We start from the raw sequence: 27,095 nt of genomic DNA on the forward strand, positions 1-27,095 counted from the left end.
CCGGTTGGCTCCTCCCACCACGGTTTTCAGCCAAACGTCACCCTCAGTAAATCATCCCTGAGAATTTTTAGGGGGGGAAGCAGTCCATCTACCCCATGACTTCAGCTGTCCTTTCTCCCACTGTTGCACTAGCGCACAGCACAGGGTCCGAAAGAGCTTCGTGTGTATGCTCTGGTGGACAGACGGATGAACAGATGGCTGGAGGGGTAGATGGACGAATAGATGGCTGGAGGGGTAGACGGATGAACAGATGGCTGGAGGGGTAGACGGATGAATAGATGGCTGGAGGGGTAGACGGATGAATAGATGGCTGGAGGGGTAGATGAATAGATGGCTGGAGGGGTAGATGAATAGATGGCTGGAGGGGTAGATGAATAGATGGCCGGAGGGGTAGACAGATGAATAGATGGCTGGAGGGGTAGACGGATGAATAGATGGCTGGAGGGGTAGATGGATGAATAGATGGCTGGAGGGATAGATGGATGAATAGATGGCTGGAGGGGTAGACGGACGAATAGATGGCTGGAGGGGTAGACGGACGAATAGATGGCTGGAGGGGTAGACGGATGAATAGATGGCTGGAGGGGTAGATGGATAGGAGGGTAGGTGGGTGGGTGGAGAGGTGGGTTTGCTGGTCGACCTTTAGTCTCTTCTATCTTGCCAACCCCCCATCTCCTCTGGTTTGCTGGTCAACCTCCTACCACCCACCCCTCCACCCACCCACCCATCCATCACCCATCCATGTTTGCATCCACCCCTCCACCCACCCACCCCGTCCTTCATTCATGCAACAAATATGAGCATCTACTGTGTGCCAGCCACTTGGGATAAAGTCATGAACAAAACAGCCTTTAAGGAGCTTATTTATATATTCTAGTGGGAGAGGTGAAAGCTAATAAAGAAAATGGGTGTGTGAGTCATTCCATAACCTCTCTTCATTCAAAACTCCCGTTTCCCCAGGAGCCCAAGCGCGGCTCGGAGGTGGCTCTCTCCCCAGAGCTCGGGGAGAGGCCTACCAGGTCCCCCCAGCTGCCCGCTGCGCCGCGGGCAGTGCCGCCCCGGGGGCCCCGCTGCGCCTTCGGGGAGCGCTGCCATGCTGAGACCGCAAACTGGGCGCTGGAGGGGCCCGATGCCGCGGGCACTCTCAGGAGGCCCCGGGTTGGTAAATCCTGCTGCTCACTGCGTGTTAACCCCGCGCTGAAATGTCGTCTCTGAGAGGAGCCCGCCCACTGTGCCTCTCCTCACACTTAAAAGCAAATAGGTCCAAAATCCACTCACGGATTCACTCCCCCAACTGTCCTTTAAAAACAGGCCGTGAAGGACTAATGCTTCTAAAACAAAGGAGCGGCGGGGAGGGCTCCGACGCCTGGAACGTTATTAAGATGGAAATTCGAGTTGTCCTACATCGCGGAGCATTAGCAGCCGGCATCACGCGGCATTAACACAGGCTCTGGAAGGAGGGGCAGGGCCTCCGTGCCATCTGACGGGAGAAAAGCCCAGCCCGACCCGCACCTGACCCCCATCAAAACATGATTTCAATCAAATTCTCATCAAAAACCTTATTTGTTGTAAAGCAGGTTTTTTAGATTAAAATTGGTGTAAAAAAAGAAACACATGTGCCATGCCCATCCCAGACGGGGCTGCACGGAGCCGGCCTCTTCCATACCAGGCGCCTCTCTGTAGCTCAGAGCAGAGGGTCCAGGCCTCCGGCTCCTCCAGCCGGGTACAAACACAGCACCCCACGGTCACGGCTGCACTGCAGGGCCCAGCCCGTGACGACCCGGCAGGTGCAAACCCCAGGCCAAAGGGTCAGCAAGTGGCAGCTCAGGAACTCACCTAACGGCCAGGCCTGGGGGTCAAGGCAGGGAAGGAGCCAGCAAGGTCCCTGTCCGTAAGATCAGATAACAAACAGCCCATGAATAAATGCGGGATCTGATCAGGGGGAGAAGTTTGAGGTCAGCGGGCGGCTGGGATCCTGATGAACAGGGCAGAACCCAATCTGGACAAAGTGGTCCAGGAGCAGCAGGGACAAGGTGCAGCCAAAATGCAGAGAGGAGGCAGGGAGCTGGGAAGGAGCTGGTCACACACGGCCTCCCAGGCCGGGAGGAGTCTGGAGTAAACGCACTGTGAGGGCAACGAAGTGTTTCTACTGGGGTTGAAGCTGGGATTGGGGGGCAGTGACACAATCTGATTTAGGGTGTTTTTTGGGAAGCTCTCTCTTCCAGCTGCGGGGCTGGAGACTGAGTTCTACGTGGGAGGAGCAGAAGCAAGGAGCCCGGCTGGGAGGCTACTGCACTAGTCCGTGTACAGCACGAGGGAATGTGGGCCTGAGCGGAGACAGTGGAAATGAAGAGAAACGGGATGTGTCAGTTGGGTTCTGGAGATGAGACAGGACAGGACTGGCTGACGGGTTGAAAGCGGGAAACGGAACGTGTCCTCTTGGTGAAGGCTAGGGTGGGACCAGGACCCACCTAATCACCGAACCTGGTTACCTCTATGATGACCCTATTTCCAAATAAGATCACATTCTGAGGTGCTGGAGGCAAGAACACCACATATAAATTCTGGGGACACGATTCAGCCCATAACAGATGGGACCCTGGGATGGAGGGGTCTGGGCTACCTGGGAGGGTGGATCCTGCAGGGGGTGGGCCTGAGGCTCCGGACAGAGGTCAGGGAGAGCTCTGAGAGCCACCAGCACAGAGGGTCACGGTGCCGGGGAGCCAAGGAGGGGGCAGGAGAGCAAACAGAGTGAGGACCCTGTGACCTCGGAGCCACCCCACCCCTTGCTGAGATGTCCCCTCCTCACACTGCGTCCACGTGTGTCTCCTATGGAGACTGGGAGCCCCTGGCCCCTGTGCCTGGGCCCTACGACCCCCCATCACATTGCTGAGCAAGCCAGGAGAGAGGAGAAAGAACTGAAGGACCCGGACGAGTAAAAATGACGGTGCCCCATCAGAACGGAAGAGGCCCGGAGACGGCAAAGGGGCACGCACGTGGCCCTCCAGCGGCCCTGCGGGGTTCCCGGGAAGCGGGCCGCGCGGGGTGGGGGGCCTGGGAGTGCTCAGCGGAGGGCGAAGTCTTGTTGGAACCTGACTCAGAGGCTCTCTGGGCATGCGGCTCCCACGCAGGATTCCCATCAATATTGAAGCAGGACACTGCCCACCCTCTGCGGCAACACACGCCCTCCCCCAGGGATCCTGTGACTCCCCCAGGAGGTGGACCCCGGGCTATTTTTGGATGAAGGGCTCCTTCGTTCATTCAACAACCGCAGCCGCAGAGCGCGGACTCCGCGCACAGTGGGGCCGGAGGGCTCTGGGGCGGCCACGTGGCCCGCGGGCCGGTGGGTGGCAGAGCGCGGGACTCAGTCGCGGGGCCCCTGCAGGGGTGGCTGAGTAATCACAGCTCGCAGGACAAATAAAGGCTATAAACAGCCTCGGGTCGGCCGGGGTCAAGGCTGACTGCCAGGGGTACGAAAAGCTCTCACTGGGAGATGTTTTTGGGAATAAAGGGTTTGGATCCCCGGGCATCTGATGGCCCCTGCTGGCCAATGTGCTCAATGTGGGTGGGGCGCGGGGGGTGGGGGGACACCGGCACCGAGAGCAAAGAGAAGCAGGAGGGGCTGTGAGGTGGGGCTTGGCGGGGGGGCAGTGGAAACCGACATGGGCCATTCGGAAGGGCACGGCGGGCCGAGGGCACGGCGGACCAGGGCATGGGCATGGCGGGCATGGCGGACCAGGGCATGCCAGATGAAGAGGAGAGAGGCACCTGCCCACGGAGGTGCCTCCACTGACCATGGTTGTGGTGCAAGGGGCCACGAGCCACGTGGAACGGCTGATCTGTCCCTGGGCCATGTTCACACCAACCCTCTCATGCGGCTCCTCCATGGTGACGCCCACAAGTCCCTTTTCTTTCCCAGTTTGGCCAACTGAAAATTATTTGTTACCTCCCCCCCCCCCCCCCCCGTCTCTCTCTCTCTCTCTCTCTCTCTCTGGCTTCTGTTATCTTAAAGGTCGTGGGCTCCTGGGCCAGGCGCTGTAATCTGCGGTCACTCTGGAGTGTGGGGTCCCTTGGCTTTTTTCAAAGGCAGGACGCCCGTGACGCCCCGAGAAGCCAGTTCCTCAGGGCAGGGTCAGCACGCGTCTTCTGTTCGCCCCCCTGCACACCCGTGAACTCCGCATCCCCCGCTCGGCCGGGGGCAGTCACAGGTGCCCACAGGAAGGGACGGGATGGAATCAGTCCCCGAGTCCACCCGGCACCTCGGCCTCGCCGGACGGGGGCCCCGGGGCAGGCGGGACCTGCATTTTGCACCGACGATGTCGTTCACGGGATAATGCCAGTGGTTCCCTAAACAAAGGACTATCGCCATGACAACTGTGGCGTCCCAGAACTCAGGGACTATTCTCAGACGCGAAGCGTGAACTTTACTTTCAGACGCATCCCATGCAGCGAGCTTTGAAAAGGTTGGCACCCTCTGACGAACCCGGCGGGCGCCAGGAGGAGGGGCGGGTCCCCACGCCGACGCTTACGAAGCTCCCGGGAGCCACCGCTCCTGAGACCGAGGACACTGTGGCTGGAAACACTTAATGGGCAAAATCAGGCCGGAAGCGGACGGGGTCCGTGACCCTCCAGCCGACCGCTCGGGCAGGTGGAGGCACGGCCACCGTCCGGGGCTCTCACGAGACAGACGCTGGGCAGACAGTCCTGTTCCTCAGAGCCATTGCTAAGCCCTCGACGGAGGGCAGTGCCCACGGGTGCCACCTAAGCCAACCTCCTCGCTTCCTGGGATGGGGAAAACCAAGTACCCGACGTGCCCACGCTCGCCCAGGGCTCTCGGCGTCTCCCCAGCTCTTTCCGGTTCGCGGGCACCTCGCTGTTGTCTGACTGTCACAGGAGAACACCAAAGGGTGATCCCAACGAGGAGACTGAGTTGGGCTCGTTCCCGGCACCTGCGCCCGCACGCCAGGCAACGATCCCCAGCGACACTGGGTGGTCAGTGACAGCTCGCGTGAGCACGGACAACGTGGTCCGGGCCTCGGGGGGGCGGCGGGTTCCTACGGAGCGCGCTTTTCCTGGAGGAAGAACACGCCCACCTGGGTGTCCCCCCGCCATCCACCGGGCGCCCGCTCTACGCCAGGAGCCGCCGGACACTCCCCACCCACCGCCTCATTTCCAGCCACAGCGGGGACATTCTAGCCGAGACGAGCCAGCCCAGCAGGCACCCTGGGGCGGGACGTCCTCTCCTGGAGCCCTGACGCCCCTCAGCCTGGCCCATCGGCGCACGGGCCGAGGCCCTCGCCACCGGGTCCGGGACCGTCCCAGCAGGACTCAGACCCCGCAGAGCAGCCCCCGTGCGGGAGGGAGGCTGGTGCCTGGGAGCCGCGCAGCCGGCGAGACTCGGGGAGACCGGCAGCTGGGACACGAGCACGGCCCGGGTGAGGGGTGAACAAGTACCACGGCCTGGCCCCTGGCCACACGACTGTCTTCTCTCTTCCTCATCAATACTTTCATTTCTGTCCTGGGCACCAAAAAGGAGCACGGATGCCCCTCACGGAAGGCGCGACACACGGTGCTCCCGGCTCTCTCCCCTCCGGGCACAGCCGCGTGGAATTCGTCTCCCACGGGCTGGTCAGAGGGCAAGACGGGCAGAGCCAGGAGGCCCTGGTGAGACCCCAACCTCACGCCAGCCAGCAGTGCGGGGCCCTGGGTGAGTCGCCCAGCTTTCGGAGCCGAATTTCCGCAGGAACCGTCTACCGTGTTCCCCGGCACCTGTCACCTGCCCTTCTTCTGGTCCTTCCTGTGACAGAGCCCCCTTCCCGGTCCCGCCGGCCACAGGATGGCCACGGGACCTAGAACCAGCCACCAGCCACCAGCCACCAGCCACGGCTGGACGAAGGCAGGATTCAAGGGGAGGGCCCCGGTTCCAGCCCTCAGCCCGGCTCTCGGGTCGCCTTCCCAGATGAAGACCCCGATGACCCTCCCAAGGTCTGGTCCGGGGGGAAGGAAAACGTTTTCTGGGGCTTCTTACTGCCCTTTTCCTGGAGATACCCCGTCAGGTGGCCTCGTTGGTCAGGGATCCCCCGTGGCCAACGGCCTCGGGGACGAGAGGACATACTGACGTCTGCGTTCTGAGCCTGGACCAGACGACAGGGAACCTGAGGCTCACCCCCAGGAGCCAACACGGGGCGGTTTTGTCTCCCGCCGCCTCGTTCCTGACAACCGCTGCCGACGCGCTCGCTCCTCAGCCTGCCCCTCCGGCTCCGCTAAATTTGGCACCACGCACGTGCGCACGTGTGTGGATTCCTGTCTCCCAAACCTTCTGAAAATCTCTGCACCGATGCTCGTTAAAACCAGAACAGAAACCTCTGCGTTCAGTCACCATCCACGCCTCGGTCTTCCCGGCCCCGGCCCCTCGGAAGAGGCCGGGGGACCAGCAGCCCCAGGAGGAACCTCAGGGACGGACGGACGCCGCTCCTCGGCCCAGGTCAGCAAGGAGCTGCAGGGTGGCCGTGGCCGTGGAGCCCGTGCTCGTGTCCAGTGGCCAAGATGCCCCAAGAGACGCTGGGGCCGCCCGGGAGCACGAGGAAGGTTCCGACTGGGACCCGCAACCTCCCTGCACTTGGCCTCATGCTCTTTCCTAGCTCCCGTGGCCCAGCTGCCTTCCCCCCTTAATGAAAATTAAGATTCCTGAGAGCACTTCCTGAGCCAGTGAGCAAAACGCAGGCATCCCGGGGTGAGTGCATTTCCCAAAGGCACGGGGGCTCTGCCAGGCTCGCTGAGGGATGCTGGGGCCTGGCAGGGGGCACGGGGGGGAGGCCTCTCCTGGCATTGGGACATTGGGTGATCCAGGCCTTGTCTGGGGTCCCGCTGGGGAGTCTGAGACGCCACAGGGCCTGCCCGCAGGTGGGGGTCAGGGCACGGCAGAGCCACACGGGTCCTAGCACCGCCCCCCCGCCCGGAACAGTAAGGAACCTCCCGGACCTGAGGGCAGCCCGGTGACAGCGAGGCTGCCACCTGAGTTTCGCAGCCTGGCACCCATTCCAGCTGCCCTACGGTTCACTCGGTAATTACTTGCTGTGCAGCTTTCAGGCAAAGAGAGGTCCCAGGAACTGGGTGCTGTGGGCGCTGGGGACACGTGGCCAGGATTCTGAGAGAAGCCAGCGCAGCAGGACACGTCACCCGCCTGGGCCCTCCTTTGGGCGGCGGGCGGAGGCCACGTGGCATGTGTGAGCCAGGGAGGAGGCCACTCGGGGTGCAGGGCAGGATGGGTGTGGGTGAGCCCGAGACAGGACCCGGGCGACGAAGACAGCGCCCCTGCAAACACGTGCGGCGGGAGGGCGAGGCCTCACGGTGGCTGCCGCGCCCCATCGCGACAAGGACGCGTCCCTGGGACACGGTGAGCCCAGCGTCTGGGACAGACCACGGGCCACGGCGGACCTCCACGTCCACACTCACCCAGCGCTGGTGCTGGAGGTTGGCCACATGTAAAAACACCGTCCCCACAGAACCCACGTGCGCCCCGTGGCTGCCACAAATAGGACGTCGCCTTCGCTCCGTCACAGCAGGTCAGCTGCGTCCTATGGTTTGGGCATGAAACTTCCAGACGGATGCAGATGGGGGAGGGGACGGCAGCAGCCACGTGAAGGGGGCCGTCCAGGCTCGGAGCCGGGCTGGCGGCACAGGGACAGCGAGCGCCCCGCGCACGGGGGGGCCACGCGAGTACGGGGGGGCCACGCGAGCACCGCGGGACCTCGCAGGGGGGAGCCTCAGCCCCGAGCAGGCGGCGAGGCAGAGCGAATGGGCCGTGAAGGTCCCGTGGAGGGGTGGCCCGCATCCCCTCAGGCCGCTGTGCCCCCCGGGGCTGCACCCCGCCTCCCTCCTCTGCGCCCGGCTTTCCAAACCGTCTCCCGGAGCCCAGACAACAGCGGGGCGGCCGCTGCCTCCCTCCCGCCGGAGCCCAGCCCGGCCGGTCCAGGGGAGGCTCGCCCTTAACGCTCACAAAGGGGACTGGCGGTGCCGACCCGGACGCCCCCGATCTAGGACCGGCTCCCGGGACCGGCGCTGTCCCTGCCAACACAGGACAGGACGCGGTGTCTCCTCGCACCGTGGGCTGCGGTCCAGGGGGCGCGTCCCACAGGCAGTGCGGGGACTGGGTGCTGCCTCCAGTCAGGTCTATTCTACTCTCAGCCGGCGACATCCACCTGCCAAGCGGGGGTTAAGATGAAATCGCCGCTCGGCACGGCGTGGATCTTACACACGCGCACACGCCGCGCACGGCACCTCCCTCCCGATATCGCACCGAGAAATCCGTTTGAAAACACCCCGGTCTCCGGATCCGTCCCTCCTCCGTCCCCGAAGCGTCGTCACGGCTCGGCCGCAGCCTAGCAACAGTAACCAAGCGGCCCCGGCTCGCACCCGCCCGGCGCCCGGAGAGGGACGCCGCTCGCTCCGTCTCCGCGGCCGCAGGAGGACGGACGCGCAGGACAAACCTCGTTTGGCGGAAGAGGAACAGCCCATGTCACTCCGTCCGTCCGCCCGCCTGCGCGGGTCCCCGAGCGCCGAGCGAGACCAGGAGCAGCAGAGACCGTGCAGGGTGGGTCTCCCCCGGGGCCGGGCTGAGCCGCTCGCCGCACACTCCACGCTGGCACGGCCATCAGGGGCGCGGGCTCCCCAGCTGCCCCGCGGCCGGGCGATGGGGGCCTCGGTCCCGCAGGAGCCACCGTGCGGGCTCCGTGGCGAAGCGCCTAAGGCCCGCGGGGCCCGTGGCCACGGGGAAGCGCCAGCGGGTGGCCAGCGGGGACTGACGGGGCATCCACCGTCGCCATTAGACCCTCACTGTCTCCGAGTCGGCAGACAAACCCCCCGGCGGAGGCCACGTTTCATGTTTTAAAGAGGGAGGGCCGGAAAGTGAACGGGGACCCTCAGCCCCGGGCAGCAGCAGCCACACGCACGCCGGCCGGGCCGCGGGTGGCGAGTTTCAGGACGAGAGGCCATCTCCCCGTCAAGGAGACAGAGCTGCCCCCTCGGGGCGGGCGGTCCGGGCCCGCTCCCCATCCCGCAGACCCCGGGGTGCCGTCCGCCACTCACCTCGCGAGGCTCCCGCATGTTTGCTGTCTCCCCCCCCCACCCCCCCCCCGAGGCCGCCTCGCAGCGTCCTGGGGGCCCCAATTTCCCGGCCATCCGCCTCCGGGTGGGACAATAAAGGGCCCGTCCCTCCCAGGCAGAGGCCGTGGGATCTTTGAAACGGACGTTTTCAGGAAGGCGCCCCACTGACCGGGCTGCATGTGGGAGGTCAGCGAGATGTGTGCTATTTAAGTCACTCGCTTCGAGGCATCGGAATCGCCCCCGAGTCCCCACCTGGACGTCGGGATCTGAGCACCATGGCTGTACTCGGAAATAGGGCCCAGCGCGATCTCGGTGGACCCGACCTTCCTTCTCTTCGAGTTCAGACCCTGGCGCCTGAGGTGGGGGCTCCAGGGGCGTCCCGGCCCCACTGAGTGCTGACAAATAAACTCAGAGCGAGTGCGTCCCACGGACAAAAAGGGGCCCCGTGCTCACCCGACGAGCTCAGGGGAGGCCTGCGGGCGGCCTCGCAAACTCAGACCTGCCGTCACCGCACGGGATGGTCTGAAACGAAAACTGTTTCCCTAAAAGCAGTTTATGGTGGGTCGTCCTGTCCTAGGCCGGGATCTGCCCTGACAAAGGTCCATCTTCACCTGGACTGAGCCTGTCTGTTGTCTTTTGCATCTACGATAACATATTCCTGGAATGTCAAAGTAATTTTCCTTTTTCCGGACCCCTCAGGGCGCGGGCCCCGCTCTGCAGAGACCACAGATCCCCTTGTTGTTATTAATTGTTGACTTAACTCTCCTGCACCCACCTAGTAAAAGTGCGTGTCCATCGTTTCACTTTCTCTCCGGCCCCAGAGGCTTCCCCGCTTTGCTTTCTCCCGCCTCCCAGCCTGTCACCCGTGGATTTCACGGAACCCACTTGCGTCCCCTCTTTGGATTGTAACGCATCAAACAGGGTGCAGACCTGCCCTTCTCCGGGGCATTTTCTCAGTCCGTTGAGAAAGTTTTGCTTCCAGGCAAGGTATCGACAGTTTGGGTCAAATAAACTCACAAAAATCCTTCGCGGGTGGGAGCGTTTCTGACGTTAACAGTCCTGACACAGGCAAGGCCAGCAGCCTCTGCTGAGGACACGGTCCCCAATTGTCCCCATCTCCTCTCTGCTGTGACAGCTTATAGGTCGAGACTTGCTGATGCTCATAAAATGGAAACACAGCCCCACCCTCTCCAGCAGCACAGCACCCCCCCCCCCATCATTCTCCGGGCTCCAGCAACAGACAAACGACACGTGGAAGACACGCTGAGGTCCTCTGGCGATCACGCCAGACGCCCCCTCCCCCCCCCCGGCCCAAAAGGCCAGGAGCAGACAGGAGAGCCCTTAGCTTTGACCAAGACAGGTCGTGACAACGCCCTCAAAGGTCATAGAGGATGCAAGGCCGAGGGGACCAAGCCACAGGAGCTGGAATCAGAACGCCACGGAGCCACGGAGCCATGGAGCCTCATGCACTAGGCTGGAGGCCCGCAGGGGACATGGCCCAGACCCCCCTGGTGAGAGCACAGAGAACACTGCCCCCAACATGCCCCCTGCCCCTGCCCCTGCCCCTGCTCTCAGAGCCCCGTGAGCTCTGCCCCTGGACTCGGGCCGCGCTGGGGAGGGGCCACACCCCAGAAAACACACCCACCCAGGAAACGATCTGCCCGTCACCAGGGCTCCGCTCCTGACACCCAAGGCCGGGTGTTGGGGAAACCGGGTTTTTATGTCAAGAAGAGAAGACAGAAGGGTGAGGGAGGGGCTGGCCTTGGCGGGGGGAGGAGCCATTCATTCAGCATTTCCTGAGGCCCTACTATGCGCCAGGCCCTGTGGGGAAGGCGCGCACCTCCCAGAGGGAACAGCCCGGGGACGCATCACCCGGCAACGTGTGCCCTGTGGCCGGCTGATGGTGGCCCCAGAGCCATGTCCGAGTCCTACTCCTTGGGTCCAATCGTTGTGACATTAATTGGAAACAGGGTCTTTGCGGATATAATTAAGGATCTCACGATGCTCAATAAGCTATAATGAGGGTGGCCCTGAGCTTGTTACCGTCAGACAACCCGGAGATCCATGGAGCTCATGGGGCCATTAACACTCCCACGGCCGTGGGTGGGCCCCCCCTGGGACCCCCCTTCACCTCTCCGGGGCCGGGGGCCTGCTTAACGGAGCCCCGTTCCCTGCACAGCTGCGGCGTCTCCAGGCCTCCGGGCAGCCGGGTCTCAGATCAGGGAGGCGGCGGGGACTCCGGGGCACATTTCATTTCCTAAACCGCTCTGCAGACATGAGCTCATCCGTCTCTCTAATGTGCTCATGGAGGTGCTGACGCAGCCGCGGCGCAGGCCCGGGTCTCAGAGCAATCAAGCGATTTGCCCCGGCTCGCGGGAGGGGTCCCCGCCAGCACCACGCAGCCCGGGATGGCCGAGGCTCAGCACAGGGAGCCGGCGATGCCAGCGCAGCATCTCGCTCGGCTGCCTTGCGGCTCCCGGCGGCGGGGTGGGAACCGGCCTCACGTCCACACGGCACAGACTCCACAGGCTCGGCGGCCAGACGGAGTCTCGCTCCCCTGGACACCGCACGCAGGGCGAGGGGCGCAGGCAGGAAGACACAGACGCCACCGGCTACCGCTCCGCACGCCGTGGAGCCCCGCCCCCCTCGACGGGATGGCGCCGTCGGCGAGAGCTCACCGCTGCCGGTCCAGTGGGCCTGCTCCCCGCTGCAGCTCCTGTGCAGGGCTGGGGCCGGAGGAAGCAGGCCGACGGGCTCTTCCAAGATGCAAGACGGGGCCCAGCCGCTGGCCGGGCGGTAGGAGGGGGGAGGAGCCCCAGAGACCTTCCTCCCAGTTGGCACAAGGGGTACTGGAAAGGGGAGCGGTCGTCAGTGCCACCGCCGGGACGGGGCAGGTGCGGGGGGCACTGGCCCTGCCTTGCCTCGCTGGGTCGCCCTGTCTTTGTTAAATGGGGGCATGCATGCTATGGAACCTTCCAGTGAACCCGTTTAGGTCTGTCCCAAGTTAACGGGCCCACCGGCTGCCCAGCCGTGCCCTGCACCCCCGAGGCCCCTTTGCCCGCTTCCTTCCCTAACCTATTCCTAAGCCCCAACCCGGCCACGAGTTTAAAAAACCCAAGAACAGGGGCGGGAAAGACGTCACAGCTATGCTTTCAGTTGAGTTTTGCTGAACGCGGACTCGGAACCAATCTAAGGCGATGACAGGGGGCTGGGCGCCTGCTCAGCCAGCCCGGGCCTGGCAGCGCCCGCCCGCGCCCGCGCCCGCGCCCATGCCCACCTACCGATGTCCGTCTCCTTGTGGCTCTTGATGTACTCCGCCAGCTCGAAGTTGCCCGCGATGATCGCCACCTGCAAGAGAGGACACGGGGTTACGGCGGCCACCGCGGGCCGGCACCTTCCTCGCCGTGACGGCGAGGCGAGCCCAATCGTGGCCTTTGTTTAGAAAGCAGGAGACAGATGTTCAGCTTCACTGAGACGCCGTGGACGAGCCCGTTTTGGGGCCACGGCACGGCCTGACTTAGGTGCACCGTGAAAGGATCACGGTTTCGTTAGCACCTTACGCGGTTACACGAAAGTACGTTTCCTTGTGATGAGAGCCCTTGGAATCTACTCTTTGACCAACTTCCCCAAACACCACACGGCAGCCTTGGCTACGGTCACCGTCTGCACGCCGCCTCCCGGGGCCTATTACCTCACACCGGAGCTCGTCCCCCCCATTTCCCCGCCGACAGCCCCACCGCCAGGTACAAGGCTCATTTCTTTTTCTACGAGTTTGGGTTTTTTCGGCGTCCACCTTTGAGTCCGCTCATGCTGTGCGTGTTTCGCTGTCCGATGTCTCTCACGTGGCGCATTTCGACAAGGACTGATGTCACTTGTCCTTCCCAACGGGAACCATCGGGACTGCACGGACTGTGGGGAACTTCTAAACGCATCGTGTCCGTGACGACGCAGCGCCGTGAGTTACCCGGAAACAGCACTTCTTGCCCCAAAGTGACCACCGCAAGGAGGGCGTGTGACTCCTTATGGACCCGGCTGACATCCGCACGAAACGTTTCACTTCATCCAGCGACGCGGAGGAAACGTAACAAGTTTAAATGATAAACGCTAAAATCACGCCTGCGTGGAGTCGTGAAACTGTGTAGAAAAAGTGCGCCAATCTGGCGTTTGTACGGTATTTTATTTGAGCACCTTCTACAGGAAACCAGGTTCACAGTTTCATTAAAATCACTGTCACGTGTCACGACGGGGACAGAGGTCTCAGACATCAAAACAAGGACCCTCTGTGGGAACCATCCGCTTGTTTCTGTTCCGCCCCCAGCGGCCGCCGTCCCGTCCCGTCACAGCCGCGGGGAACAGAAGTGCCCATGTCCGAGGCAAGCTCTGGACGCGGTTCACCGTCGGCCCACCTCCCAGCGAAGGAAAGGAAAGGGAAGCACAGCCCCGGCCGGTGTGGCTCAGCCGGTCGAGCGTCGTCGGGGCTCCCAAAGGCCACCGGTTCGGTTCCTGGTCGGGCACATGCCCAGGTTGCAGGCTCCGTGCCCAGGAGAGGGCGGGCAGGAGGCAGCCGAGCCACGTTCCCCTCTCTCTCCCTCTCTCTCTAAAAATCAATTAAAAATCTCTAAAAAAAAAAAATAAAAAAAAAAAAATATATATATACACACACACACACACACATATATATAGAGAAAAACAAAACACACGTCCCACCCCCATCCTCTCACCAGCCTCCTCCTGTGTTTTGTAAATAAACTCAGGCCGGTCACGTCCTTTAGAAAAAACAAACATCCAGCCTGTAACCCATCCCAGGGCCCCAGGGGACGCTTGTCACTAAAGGGTTTTCTCCCTCCGTTTCCTTGGTGCGGGATGGCGGCCGGTTGCGATCGCGTGGGCCGCGCGGGGCACATCCGACACCCGGCGGATCCCACCCGCTAAAATGTGTGCGGGGGACACGCGTTACACGCGCCACGATTAAATTAACCTAAAATTGCCTTTTAGTGCCTTTGGGAATGAAGAAAATCAGAAGGCATTTACTGTATTAGGAGTTCGGTTCCTCACGCCCGGCAGGTAAAGTTTGGGAGCGAGAAGGGGGGGGGACAGCCAAGAAAGGGGGCAGTTTCCCTAAATGAGCTTCTAACGTCATCGTAAATAATTTAAACCACCGAAAACATACACCAAGGACTCAAAAATCCCGACTCTGGGGCCTGGGGGCTCAGAGACGCGTCTGTGTTCGGGTGACGGCTCATTTAAAAACCAGGCCCCCCGAGCTCACACCAGAACACGCCGGGAAAGGCCCCGTCCCCGGAACCTGCGCCTGGGCCCTGCCGGCCTTCTCGCCGCTGGCCCGGCCCTGCCGTGTTCGCGGTTCCATCCGAGCCGCGCTCTCCCTCCCCACTCTGAACACGCGGCTCCCTTTAACGACACGACCGTCGTCTAATTGCTCAGGTAAGACTGCGTTAGGGAGGCAGCCGGCACGGGCTGGGTGCTCCGAGGCGGACGCCCCGTGTGAACCGCACGCTCACACCGGAGCGCCCGCCAGAGGAACCCCCGGCCGCACAGGACCGTCGGGGGCTGGCAGAGCCCACGGGCCGCACTGACGCTCCGGGACCTTGACGGGCACTCAGCAGCCGTGCCCGACCTCAGGCCCGGGGCCGTCACGCAGCCACATGAACCCGGCGCTGATGCCCTCCACGGAGACACCGTTCTCCTTGGCTCCGAGACACAGCCCACCTGCCGCCGGGGAAAAGAGCAGCCCTGGGCTCCTGGCAGCCTGGCACCCCAAGCCGCTGGGGAGAGGAAAGCCACCCGCCCCACCTGCCCAGCCAGCACCCCCAGGAGAGCCCAGAGGAAGGCAGGAAACCCGGAGCCAGCACGGAAAAGCCTTGAAGAAAAAAAAAAAAAAATGATCTCGTGGGCAAACGAGAGGCCGGTATGTGGAAGGGAGGAAGCCCGGGGGTCGGGGCATCCGACTGCACCATCGGGAAGCTGCGGGGGGCACAGCGCTCACCTCCGAGTGCCCGTGTGCGCCACAGGCCGCACCCTGTCACCTCCCACCGTGTGGGATGCCGACCCCCCTGCTATCGCCTTGTGACCACGGCTACCTCCGGGGGTTTCTGGGGGTTTCCTGCTTACGCCGCAAGCTCACCCTTAGTCTTGATGCTACGAACTAACACAACGACATCTCCCTCCAAACACAGACTCCGGTCCCTGCGAGATGCGTCGCTGCCACTGAAACCCCAGATGTGGCGGCTGCAGTTACCGAACCGGCTGGCACGTGCGAGTAGACTGCCCCCCCCGCCCAAATCCCTTAGCAACCGCACCCGGTGCCAGCACTCAGTCCTTTCAGTTATGATTCACGGTGCCGTCTGCGGGCAGATGGTGAGACAATAACCCCAGAATAGCTGGTAGGCAGCCGAGTCCCAGCCACGGGAGGCCGGGTGCCACGCCGGGACTGTGGCTGGGGAGACGGCTCCACCGGCCCAACCCCGTTTCGAACAGGAACCGGAACCGAGTTCAAACCCTGGGTACAACGCTCTCGAGTGACCCTTCTGAAGCCTTAACTGCTCCCCCACGGAACTGAGGACCACGTGACCACAAGCTAAAGCAGGGACACGCACGCACACACACACCACACACGCCCCTGCCCGCCAGCTCCCGTGGGGCAGCACAGCCAGCACAGGAGTCACCCCCAGAATCCTGCTGGAGCCTGACTCACGGCGGGAGGGCGGGGATGTGATGACCCACCGGCGTCCTTTCATCCGCAGAGTCCCCGCCCGCCAGCGCCCGCACACCACCCGCGTCCCCCGCAGCCTGAATGGGGACTTTATCAGCGCGAGTCTGACGGCAGGTCTCTCTCCTCCGAGCGTCGTGTGTGCGTGTCCAGGGCCTGCGGCCCGGGCAAAGGCGAGCCGGGACCCAGTGGAGTCCGGGAGAAACTGAGGCACAGCCGGCTCCGTGCTGTGGTGCACACATCTCCGCCCTCCGTGTGAGCGTACACACTTCACTTGTAAGAACTGAGGTCCCGCGGCAAGGTGTGGGGGACGGGGGGAGCTCAGGACACCGGCCGGGCCATTCCTTTGCTTAATTTTCATTAGGAAACAGACAATGGCAGAGCAAGGTGACAGGAGGGAAAGTGACCAGTAGAGCCGCCAAGCAGGGGGTGAAGGGGGGTGAAGGGGGGTGAAGGGGGGTGAAGGGGGTGGGCCCTGGCCATCTCTCTGTCCCTGCAGATGGCCCAGTGTCTCAGCCTGTGTCACGTGAGTGAGTCGGTCAAGGTTGCACCTGGGTGTCCAACAGCCGCCAGGTGGGCGTCTGGAGCCGACCCACGTGCTACATTGTTTCACGGTGGGAACCGGGAAGGAGAAGCAGCTGCTGAACACAGGCGCCCGCCCGCCTGCCATCACGAGCGCCCACTCGGCAAGGGGAAGCGGCTGATCCTGCGTCTGAGACGACTGGCGCCGCTGGGAGACCCTCCCCCACGTGGCCCGGGACGCAGCAGCAGCAGCCGGTCTTGCATCTGGAGCCGGAGCCCAAGGCTGGTTGGTTCCCCAGTGTCAGCGTCACCCCACGGAACAGACGCCAGGCTCGGGGTGCCGCGGCGAAATGTCGCTCTCCTAATACCCTGGGGTCAGCACCCGTCCCACTCGGTCCTGGGACAGGGTGGGGCGACCCCCGGGCTTCACCCGGGAAACATTTCTACCCATCCAACGGCTTCTGTGGCGGCAAAGCCCGAGGGCTGCGTCCAGGCCGACGCCAGTACAGAGTCCGTGACCCTCGCCGGGGAGTCTGGCCCGAGCAGGTCGCGCGTCGCCGTCCATGTCCAGCTCTTCCTCTCCTCCGGGTTTAAGACTTCGTGCACGACCACCCCGCGCAAACAGCCCCCGAAACAGGCCGCTCCCGAGCCCAGCTTACATCTCCCCGAACGGCCAACACTTTGAGGACACAGACAGTGTCCTCCTGGGTTCGGGTTCTCCGGCCGCCGCCCACCCCCCGCCCTGCAAGGTCAGCCCAACCCTCCCCCCCCACCTTCTGGGCTCAGAGGGCAGCCGCCCAGCAAACGGATGTGACACCCCGGACTGTCTCTCAGCTCCGTCCTCCACGGCGGGGCACAGAGCCGGCTGCAACGGGACGCCGGCGACACAGAGGCAGGCGCGTGGAGCCCGCCGTGGCCACTATTTATACCTCCACGAATCGGCAGCCTCCAGCTGCTCCGTACGTCTAAGACGGCAAGGGTCAGGCACGTGGCCCTGGCTGAGGCCCGTGGACTGACTACTTCAAAGGCGTCCCGGTCCCCGGGCTCCGGGTGACTGTGGACGGCCTCCCGCCGGAGGGCAGGAAACCCTGCCCTGCTCGCAGGTGAGGGGCCTGAGAGCTGGGGCGCCGCCTGGCAGCCCCCTCCGAGCCGCGTGGTAAGCAAACGGCATGACCCAGGACGCGTCCTTGAGTCTGTCCCATCACCTGTGCCCACCGTGTGCACCTGCCACCAACACAGCCGAAAAACCTGGAGAGCGGCCAGACACTTACGACCTGGCAGGAAAGTCACCTGGGTGCCCGCGCCCTGCCGGACAGCCGCATGCCTGCTTTCGGGTTTCAGTACGGGAGCAAACCCTCCCCTCCGCCGCGTGGCTGGGGTCTGGCCGAGCGGGCAGGGGGCGGGACCGTCCCAGGGGGACCTACAGGGGTGACGTCAGCATGAACGTGGTGTCCGCCCCCTGCTTGCCCTGCGACGGGCGCAGGCTGGCTTCCTACCGGCCTGGCACGCACGCGCCTAATTCTCACGATTCGCGGCGGTTGTGTCCCGATGACCCCGCTACGAACATGAACCAACCGGCCTCTCGGGGGACACGGGGCAGGGGCCCCGAGAGCCTCTGCTCACACGTCGTCGGCTGATAAAGACACAGCCCGGCTTTGTCTGTGTTTCCGTGTAAAGAGGCCTTACTCGGTGCAGTGGATTTGTCAACATCGACCCCTCGGCGAACAGCGCGCCCACGCGGGCCCGGTGAGCTCTGCGAGGCACGGACAGGGCCCCTCGCTTAGGAACACGCCCCGCGCCCGGGGCTCCTCTAAGCAGCAAGATCACCAGGAAAAAGCACAGAAAGGCGGAAACCTCGGCAAGTGTTTCTTTATTTGGGGTCACGCGTGAATTTGAGGGAGCAGGCGAATCTGCAAATACAGAGTCTGCGCTCCTCTGGACGGCACAGAGGAGCCCACGGTCCCCCGGGGGGCCCCTTCTAGGAAAGGACACCTCCGGCCTCACGTGCTCCCTCGTCCTCTGGTCCCCCTCCTGCCTGCTCAGGACAGACGGGTGGACGGGGACCGGCCACAGCAGGAGGGGAAGCCGTCCTGCGGCGAAAGACGGGCCTCCGAGCGACAGGCCGCTGGCCGGCCCCCGGGGCAGCGAGAGCTGGGCGCTGCGGGTCTGATCCCGGGGCCGCGGCCTGTGTTTTGAAAGCCGCCCGCGGGCGGGGCGGGCGCCTCTCTGGCGCAGATCCGCCCTCTCAACCACCCTGGTCATCTTCCCAGAGCAATCGCCCTCCTCCTACGGCCGTTAGGGCAGGAGGAGGGATGTCACCCAGGGTCGGCTGCGGAAACCCCGGCAGCTCAGCATCGGCCCCACAAATGCTGTGTCTAGAACCTCTGGAGGGACCTACGTGCGGCGTTTGCCCCCCACCCCCCCGAGCCCACGGGCGGCCTCTCAACACGACCGTCATCTCCGCGACACCGGATCTCCCGCCAGAAACGGTGTTTGTTTTTTCCGAGGGGAAACCGCGATATTCTTGGGGGAAAGAGGGGTTGTCTGGGGGACAGCCCGGGTGCGGAGGCTCGGGTCCCACGAAACACACCGATCTGGCTGCATCGGTGGCACCGCCGGCCGGGAGCTGCGTCTTCAATAAATATCCCCCCTTAAATGCCGGCTCTCTGGAGCTTGTTCTCCAAACATTAAAAAAAATAAATGATTCAGGAGAATTGCGGACTAAGACCCACCTGGGAGCCTATAAATACCTGCAAGGCGACGGCAGAGGAAGGGGGACCACCTGCTCGCCTATTTATTTCTCTGCTGGTTGGCAATCTTTCCGGTTTCTGACGACCACGTTAGCACCCGAGAGGCACCGAGGGAGCCGGCTCGGCGAGGGGGGTGCTGGCCAGGTGAGCTGCGGGCGGCCGGGACCCGGGCGAAGGCGCGGGCGGAGCTGTGGGCAGGTGAAGACACACCAAGCACCCCCAAGGGTGGGTGAGCGACACTGTCGCCCAGGGGTGGGTGAGCGACACTGTCGCCCAGGTCGGTCCTCAGCGTGGTGGAGTCAGCCCTGAGCCTCCCGATGGGAACGTCCTTCCTCGCTGGGCCTGACCCTTCACTGTCCCACCCCTTCCCTGGGACTCAGACTGGCGTTTCTTAAAAAAACAAAAATAAAAATGTTTTTATTGATTTCAAAGAAAGGAAGGGAGAGAAACATCAGTGACGAGGGAGAGTCACTGATCGGCTGCCTCCTGCAGGCCCCCTGCTGGGGATGGAGCCTGACACCCGGGCATGTGCCCCGACCGGGAATCGAACCCGGACCTCCCGGGTCACGGGCTGACGCTCAACCATGGAGCCGCGCCGGCCGGGCTGACGTGACCTTTTCTGAACTGTCCCTGGGGGCTCTTCTCTCCTGCCCAGGCCCAGGCTCTCTGCTGGTCCTCCCAGGACATCGGCCAGCCCGGGACAGGCCAGGACGGCTCGCGGAGGGACCCTGGGCTTTTAGTAAAGTAACGGACCCTTCAGAACCAAGACGAGATGGAAGAAATGTCCCGTAACAGAACCACTGATGAGAGCACAGAAACCTTACGGAAGTCCCAAAGCCATGTGGCAGCGCTGTCTCTGTCTCCCGTCTCTGTCTCCTGTCTCTCTGTCTCCTGTCTCTCTGTCTCCCGTCTCTGTCTGTCTCCCGTCTCTGTCTCCCGTCTCTCTCCCGTCTCTCTCCCGTCTCTGTCTCCCGTCTCTCTCCCGTCTCTGTCTCCCGTCTCTCTCCCGTCTCTCTCCCGTCTCTGTCTCCCGTCTCTCTCCCGTCTCTCTCCCGTCTCTCTCCCGTCTCTCTCTGTCTCCCGTCTCTCTCCCGTCTCTCTCCCGTCTCTCTCTGTCTCCCGTCTCTCTCCCGTCTCTGTCTCCCGTCTCTCTCCCGTCTCTCTCCCGTCTCTGTCTCCCGTCTCTCTCTGTCTCCCGTCTCTGTCTCCCGTCTCTCTCCCGTCTCTCTCTGTCTCCCGTCTCTCTCCTGTCTCTCTCTGTCTCCCGTCTCTCTCTCCCGTCTCTCCCGTCTCTCTCTCCCGTCTCTGTCTCCCATCTCTGTCTGTCTCCCATCTCTGTCTCCCGTCTCTCTCCCGTCTCTCTCTGTCTCCCGTCTCTCTCCCGTCTCTGTCTCCCGTCTCTCTCCCGTCTCTCTCCCGTCTCTGTCTCCCGTCTCTCTCCCGTCTCTCTCCCGTCTCTCTCCCGTCTCTCTCTGTCTCCCGTCTCTCTCCCGTCTCTCTCCCGTCTCTGTCTCCCGTCTCTCTCCCGTCTCTCTCCCGTCTCTCTCCTGTCTCTCTCTGTCTCCCGTCTCTCTCCCGTCTCTCTCCCGTCTCTCTCCCGTCTCTCTCTGTCTCCCGTCTCTCTCCCGTCTCTGTCTCCCGTCTCTCTCCCGTCTCTCTCCCGTCTCTGTCTCCCGTCTCTCTCTGTCTCCCGTCTCTGTCTCCCGTCTCTCTCCCGTCTCTCTCTGTCTCCCGTCTCTCTCCTGTCTCTCTCTGTCTCCCGTCTCTCTCTCCCGTCTCTCTCTCCCGTCTCTCTCTCCCGTCTCTGTCTCCCATCTCTGTCTGTCTCCCATCTCTGTCTCCCGTCTCTCTCCCGTCTCTCTCTGTCTCCCGTCTCTCTCTGTCTCCCGTCTCTCTCTCCCATCTCTCTGTCTGTTTCCCGTCTCTGTCTCCCGTCTCTGTGTCTCCCTCCAAGCACACACAGGTGAGGACCCGGGGAGGTGACGGCCACGTGCCAGCACCCGGAGAAAACTGTCCTTGGAGAGGCGGAGCTGGCTGGCGCCTCACCTCCCCCAGCCCTGGCGCTGTGATAGCAAGTGCCTGCCGTCAGGACACCCCGTCGACGGGCGCAGGGGCGTTTCGCCTTCATTTCTGATTGATGAGCAATTCGGGGCCTTAAACTCAGGAGCAGATGTTTTCCTGGGACAGAAACAGCTGATCTGTAGCCGTCAGCACCAGGGCGCCAGCCCCCAGCACCCGGCTGGCCCGCGCTGACGACGCCGCTTAGCGGCAGGAGCGAGAAATTACAGGGAACTGCGTGTGCAAGGCCTCTGCCCAGCCTCAGCGCCTTTCAGCTCCTCCGTCCGCAGCGGTCCCTGACCGGGACACAAAGATGGGTGCAGCCTCTCCTCAAAGAACCGGGGACACTGACGCAGAAGCTGTTCGTTCCAACACAACACGTGAAATGCACAGATCAAGTGACGGGGAACCAGAAGGCTGCAGCAACGCCTCCTGCAGAGGAAGAGCTTGGGTTTTGAAGGGTGAATAGGAGTTCCCCGGGCAAAGGTGGGATCATGGTAAGGGGGGCGGGGTGCTATTAAAGATTTTCTTTAAAAAGATGAAGTGAAATTTTACTTTTCCGAATGCCGTGCATCTGGACAGACGGGTCGAAGAGCCAAACCCTTCCCCATGGGTTGTAGCTGCCTCTCCATCCGGCCCCCGTCCGCACCCCGACCACGGTCCACGCTTAGCGGCTTCTCAGGGATTTACCTCCTGTTTCTAAACAGCGCAATCCCGGGGTCTGTCCTGATCTCTTTCCCTTTGTTTATTAGTTACTGACGTCCCGCCGGGGAGGACAAGGGTCGGCTCATTTGTCACACGGCCGATTCAGCTGCATCCCAGGCTCGGGTTACATCATCGGCCCCCGTTTCCCCTGTGAAGCTTTGTGTCCTGTCCACGCCGAGAGCACCGTCAACTACGACTGTATATCCTCTGAGAGAACCGAGCCACGTTTTAAAATCTGCTTTCTCCTTTGCCTGCAATACAACTCGTGGGCGACATCCTCTGGCACCGTGCACTGCCCAGGAGGGCGACAGGGCAGTCACCCTGCGCCCTCCTGCCGGCCGGCCCCCTAATTCCCTCGCCTTCTTCCTTCTTTCTCTGCACACGACAGGAAGGTGCCCGGGCCCCTCCGCGGCCTGTCCACAGCCTGGCGGAGCGAGCGCCCCTGGGAGCTTGCTTTCCTGAGCTCAGGGACCGTGGCTCCTGCAAGCAGACCTCCGTGGCACCAGCCCCGGCCTTGCCCACGTGCCCTGGTGGGGGGCCAGTCTCAAGGGTGGCTGGACACTGTCTGCTTAGGGGGACAGACTGAGTAACGTTACACTCGTTAAACTGCTCCACCACCTGAGCCGTGGCGCGGGGGACGGGGAGGCCCGGCTGCTTCCGGGCAGCGAGGTCCATACGGTGGGAACCGAGCCCCTGCGCGCAGGTGATGTGACCGGGGAACTGGACTTTAAGCTTTACTTAGTGATAAGTAACTTATCACTTAGCCCCGCGCGTCCTGTGGCCACTGTGAAGGCACCCGCAGCCCGAGAACACTGGGCGGAATCCAGAGCCGCGTTCATACCCCCCGCGGGCTTCCAGCCGCGTTACCCGCCCCCCGGCACCCGAGGCTTTTCATACGGGACCGTGCCTGATGGTCGCAGGGACGGGTTAGTTTTTGTTTTAGAATTTCCTCCTGTCCTGTGGGTGCTTCACATCTAGGTCCTCGCCGTGTCACGTGGCCCCTGGTCGGCCTCACTTCCCACCACTGGTGTTGGCTTCCCCACCCCCCGCTCCCCCGGCTGGCTGCCCCCTCACTGCTCCTCAAACACACCAGGCACACGCTGACCACAGGCCCTTTGCACATGCCAGTTCCTTTCCCCGGAATGCTTCCCCCCAGATGCCTGCACGGCCCCCTCCCTGCCCCTTCCCCTTTCCCTGGTCTCTGCTCTCACGTCCGAGGTCGTGCTGGGCTCCCATCGGTAAAGACCCTCCTTCCGCAGCAGCCCCCCCCCCAACCTGCTGTGTTTTCCTTCATGCTATGAACCAACCCTGGCGTCTTTCATGCAGATCTGTTCCCTTATTGTTTACCAGTGTGACTAACGGGCCCTCCGCGAAAGCAGGGGTGTCGTGTGTTCGCCAGCGTATTTCCCCAGCGCCCGGGAGAGAGTGAGGCCTCTATGTGCCGGTTGGAAAAACAAATCCAAAACCGTTACTCTGCCTCACGGAGATGCTCGGCATAGGGGCCCCAGCAAGCCGGTTCCCCAGGCGCCTATGCCCAGGTCCAGAAATTCACCTTCCACTTCCCGTTTCTATGGGAACGGAGACAGAATCCCAAACGAGACTTACAGAACCTTTAAAAGAAACTACTTAAAAACAAATGGCGCCCCGAGGGCCTGCCCGGGGCAGGATCGCAGGCTGAACTGCTTAGGGGACCAGCCAGGCTGCAGCGTGGAAGCGGCAGGCGGGGTGGCAGGAGGGAGCGGTGGGGCCTGCGGCAAACTAGCAGGGGCACATCTTTCCCAAGGGGCAGAGCTCCTCGCCCGGCCGGACACCAACACACAGAGGCTGCCGGGGTGGCCACCTTTCCCAATTTTTCAACAGGAGCTGGAGAGCTGAAGTCTGGTAAGAAACTCATGGATATTTAAATGTTGGCAAATAATTTAATTTTTTAAAAACTCCTTAGGAAACCTCACCTCTGTCGCTCTTCAGACTCTCGCCGCTGAGCCAGGGGATCCAGACGGCTCGCTAGAAGGCGGAGCAGCCGCCCTGTCCCCGGAGCCCCGGCTCGGCAGGACTGGGGGCGCCGAGACCTTGCACCCCCCGGGTTCCTGCCTCCTGCTGATGCCGCCGGCTCAGCCTTCACGTTGAGTCACTCAGCAAAACCACGGCCAGATAAATGCGTTAAACGTGCCAAGATTCCTCAGAAAGGCCACGCTCGCGACGGCCGCTGAGCCGCACAGCGTTTCCAGGTGACCGCGGCCCATCCCGTCCAGGGGGCCGAGCCGGCACCGCCCGCAAACCAAGGGCAAGAGGTTCGTTGGTCAGAGCCGGGAGGGGAGGAGCTGCGCGCGAGGATGGGACCTGGGGCGGGGGACAGGCAAAGGGCCACAGGCCGAGTCCAGTTTCTTCATGTCGCTCAAGCCCGGCGAGGCGGGGAGCCCGGGGGAGGAAACCAGCCCCGGAGCGCAGCCGGAGCCCATCCCGGCTTGGATCCCGCCGGTTCCATGAGCAGCGTCTGCAGGACACCGCGTCCCACGGTTCAAGCGTGTTTTACACAACTGTCACCCACAACCACTGGTGGCACCTGACCGACTATCGTTAGAGAAACAGAGACAGGCGGCCCCGGGTTATAGCTGCCGCGGGGTGAACTGCAAAGCACGTCGCCAGGCGTCCCGTCAGAAGGGGCGTCCGGTCCCCGTGGTGTGACACAGGAGCCGGGGCTCACAGGGGGGCCACCCGCCGGGACCTTGCGTCCTGGGCACCCGCCAGGCACACTCCCGTCCCGGGAGCAGCGTGGCGGTGACGAGCCGCTGCCCAGGGAGCCGGAAACGGCTCTTTCTTAAATCCGAGAACTGACCTTAAACCAAAGGGCACCGGCTGCTGGCTCTAAGCAGTTTAAGCGACATTTTAACTTTAAAAAAAAGGGGCTCCTGAAATACATTATGAATGGATAAAGCCTGGGGGCCACAGCTTCCTCACCATCGCCACCCGGAGGGAGGGTAACTAACTGTCACCTCTACAGACCCGGCAGCAAACCGGGGGCCCACATCCCCGGGAAACATCTGCAAACCGCAAGGTTCAAGGCCACAGCCCAGGCCCCGCGGTGACCGCCAAGCAAACGCCCCCGCGGGGGTTAACAACGCCCAGCCCAGAGTGTGGATCGAACTGGTTCATTTTCAGGCCACCAAGCCCACACGTGAACGTAAATTACAGAACACGAAATAACACGCTGTGTAAATCAGTAACGGCCAAGGCGGGTGTGGGTGGGACACGCACGGGAGCCGGTTCTAAAGGCCCCTTTCAACCCGACAGGAGTAAAACTATTTCCGAGCAGGGACCTCGGCGACTTCGATGCTCAGTTCCAGGGCAGGGCCCGACCGTGTTTAGGATCCGCCGCGTGTCTGTGGCCGGGAGCGCTCGGCTGACACGTGCTTTCACCCTGACCCAGCCGGTGAGCTGCGCAGTGAGGGACCCCACGCCAGTGCAAGGGGACAGCCCTCGGCCGTCAGAGGGAGGGCCACGCCGGCACGTCAGGACACGGCCGGGCCGCGGGAACACGCCACTCCACGGGGAAGCCGGAGATAGAGGGAAGACCACACAGCGCGCGGCTCCGTTTGCACGAAATATCCAGCAACGGCGAAGCCACGGCAGGAAGGGGCTCCGTGGCTGCCGGGGGGGGGACAGGAGTGGCTGCCGAGTGGGGGGCTTTCTCCGGGGAGATGAAGAGGTTCCCAACCACGCGGCGGTGATGGAGCCACGACATCGTGAATGTACTCACGGCCGCCGGACTGTGCGCTCTGAACAGGTTACAATGGTACGTTTGACGTTAAACACACTTTAGCACCATTATAAATACGTTGGGCCCTGGCTCGTGCGCTCCGCCGGGGTCGCTGCGGGACTGCAGCCCCAGCGGGAGGCGGCGGGGTGACCAGCCGCCTCCCCAGGACAGGCTCAGGACTCCGTCCCCATCGGGAGGCAGGCGGGAGGCCAGCACCTCCCGGCGGCCCGCCCGTCCGCCGAGTCGCCGCGCGTGGGGCGGTCGCTGGCGCCGTTTCTCCGGCAGCAGGAGCCCCGTGAGCAGGGCAGCTGCTCAGCACCGTGCGCAGCGGCCTCCGAACGCGGACCACGTCCCCCCGGCACGAGCGGACCTCGTGTGGGACGCCCACGGGGACGCGCAGAAACCCGCGGTCGCGCCCGGCCCGCGCTCGGCGCCCGTCTCTCGGGAGCAGCGTTACCTGGAACGGGGTCTGGCTGTTGTAGTTCTTCAGCTCCTTGTTCCCGCCCCGAAACAGCAGCACCCGCGCACAGCTGTCCTGCAGGACACAAACGAGAGCCGCTGGTCACCGGGGCGGGGACCCCGCAGAGCCGCCGCAGTCCGCGCCGCGGGAGGGCAGGGGGACGCCACGCAGAGCTAACGGGGGCGCGACGCTCCTTCCTCAGCGTGGCCCGGATCAGGGTGCCCACCCCCCCCCGTGGCCCGGATCAGGGTGCCCACCCCCCCACCCCCCGCCTGCCATGCTATCCAGTGACGCTTAATGCTCCAAACGCTTTAGACAACTTGACAGAACCTACAAAAATTTAAAAGGTACACGCCCCGTGGCCAGACAGCTGCACTTGTTGAGGTTATGTGCTCGTCTTGCACTTGTGCATAAAATATATCAAGTGAAATACCATAAGTAAGCCCTCCCCCAAAAGGAAGGGAAAACCGGGACATGGAGTCACGTTCTAAGGGAAACGGAAATGCCTTCTGGAGCATTCTTCACCCAGGCGGTAGTAGGGAAAAACAAGGCCGATTGACAAAAACGGACAAGAAACATATCCGAGACTTCCAGGTAGAAAACGCAAGTCTCGTTTTCATCTTATACATGAAGACAGAGCCAGAAAGTGCGTGCGTTCGTTCACGCACGCAAGGAGTCAGTACTGAGCACCGGCCACGCCAGGTACCATCCTAGCCCCGGGAGACACAGGCAAACAAGTACAAGAGGGTCATGCCATAGAGACAGTGAGGGGAGGTGGTCGGGGAAGGCCTCCCCGAGGAGGTGCCCCCAGCAACCAGAAAAGAGCCCCGTGACAATCCAGGGAAGCCTTCCCAGCAGGGGGAGCAAGTGCAAAGGCCCTGGGGCTGGGCTGCAGGAAGCTGGGCTTGGGGTGGAGGGCAGAAGACAAGCTGGATGGGGGACAAGGGCCTCCAGGCTCGTGTGAAGAGGGTTTTCACTACAGGAGACGCAAACTGATGTGTGTATCGGGGA

General features: G+C 62.9%; 1 protein-coding gene across 1 annotated transcript in view; it reads right to left on the reverse strand.

Annotated features, from left to right (window-relative positions):
• SHANK2 (SH3 and multiple ankyrin repeat domains 2) overlaps nucleotides 1–27,095 on the reverse strand; it is a 253,985-nt gene that overhangs the window by 180,726 nt on the left and 46,164 nt on the right. The window contains exons 9-10 of the mRNA XM_081154001.1: nucleotides 26,082–26,159; nucleotides 12,387–12,453 (exon numbers count right to left, since the gene is read on the reverse strand). Of these exons, the coding sequence (XP_081010127.1) occupies nucleotides 12,387–12,453; nucleotides 26,082–26,159 (145 nt within the window). The remainder of the gene's footprint in view (nucleotides 1–12,386; nucleotides 12,454–26,081; nucleotides 26,160–27,095) is intronic.

This window comes from Miniopterus schreibersii (genome assembly GCF_964146895.1).
Source record: "Miniopterus schreibersii genome assembly, chromosome: 12".
NCBI classification, from domain to species: Eukaryota; Metazoa; Chordata; class Mammalia; order Chiroptera; family Miniopteridae; genus Miniopterus; species Miniopterus schreibersii.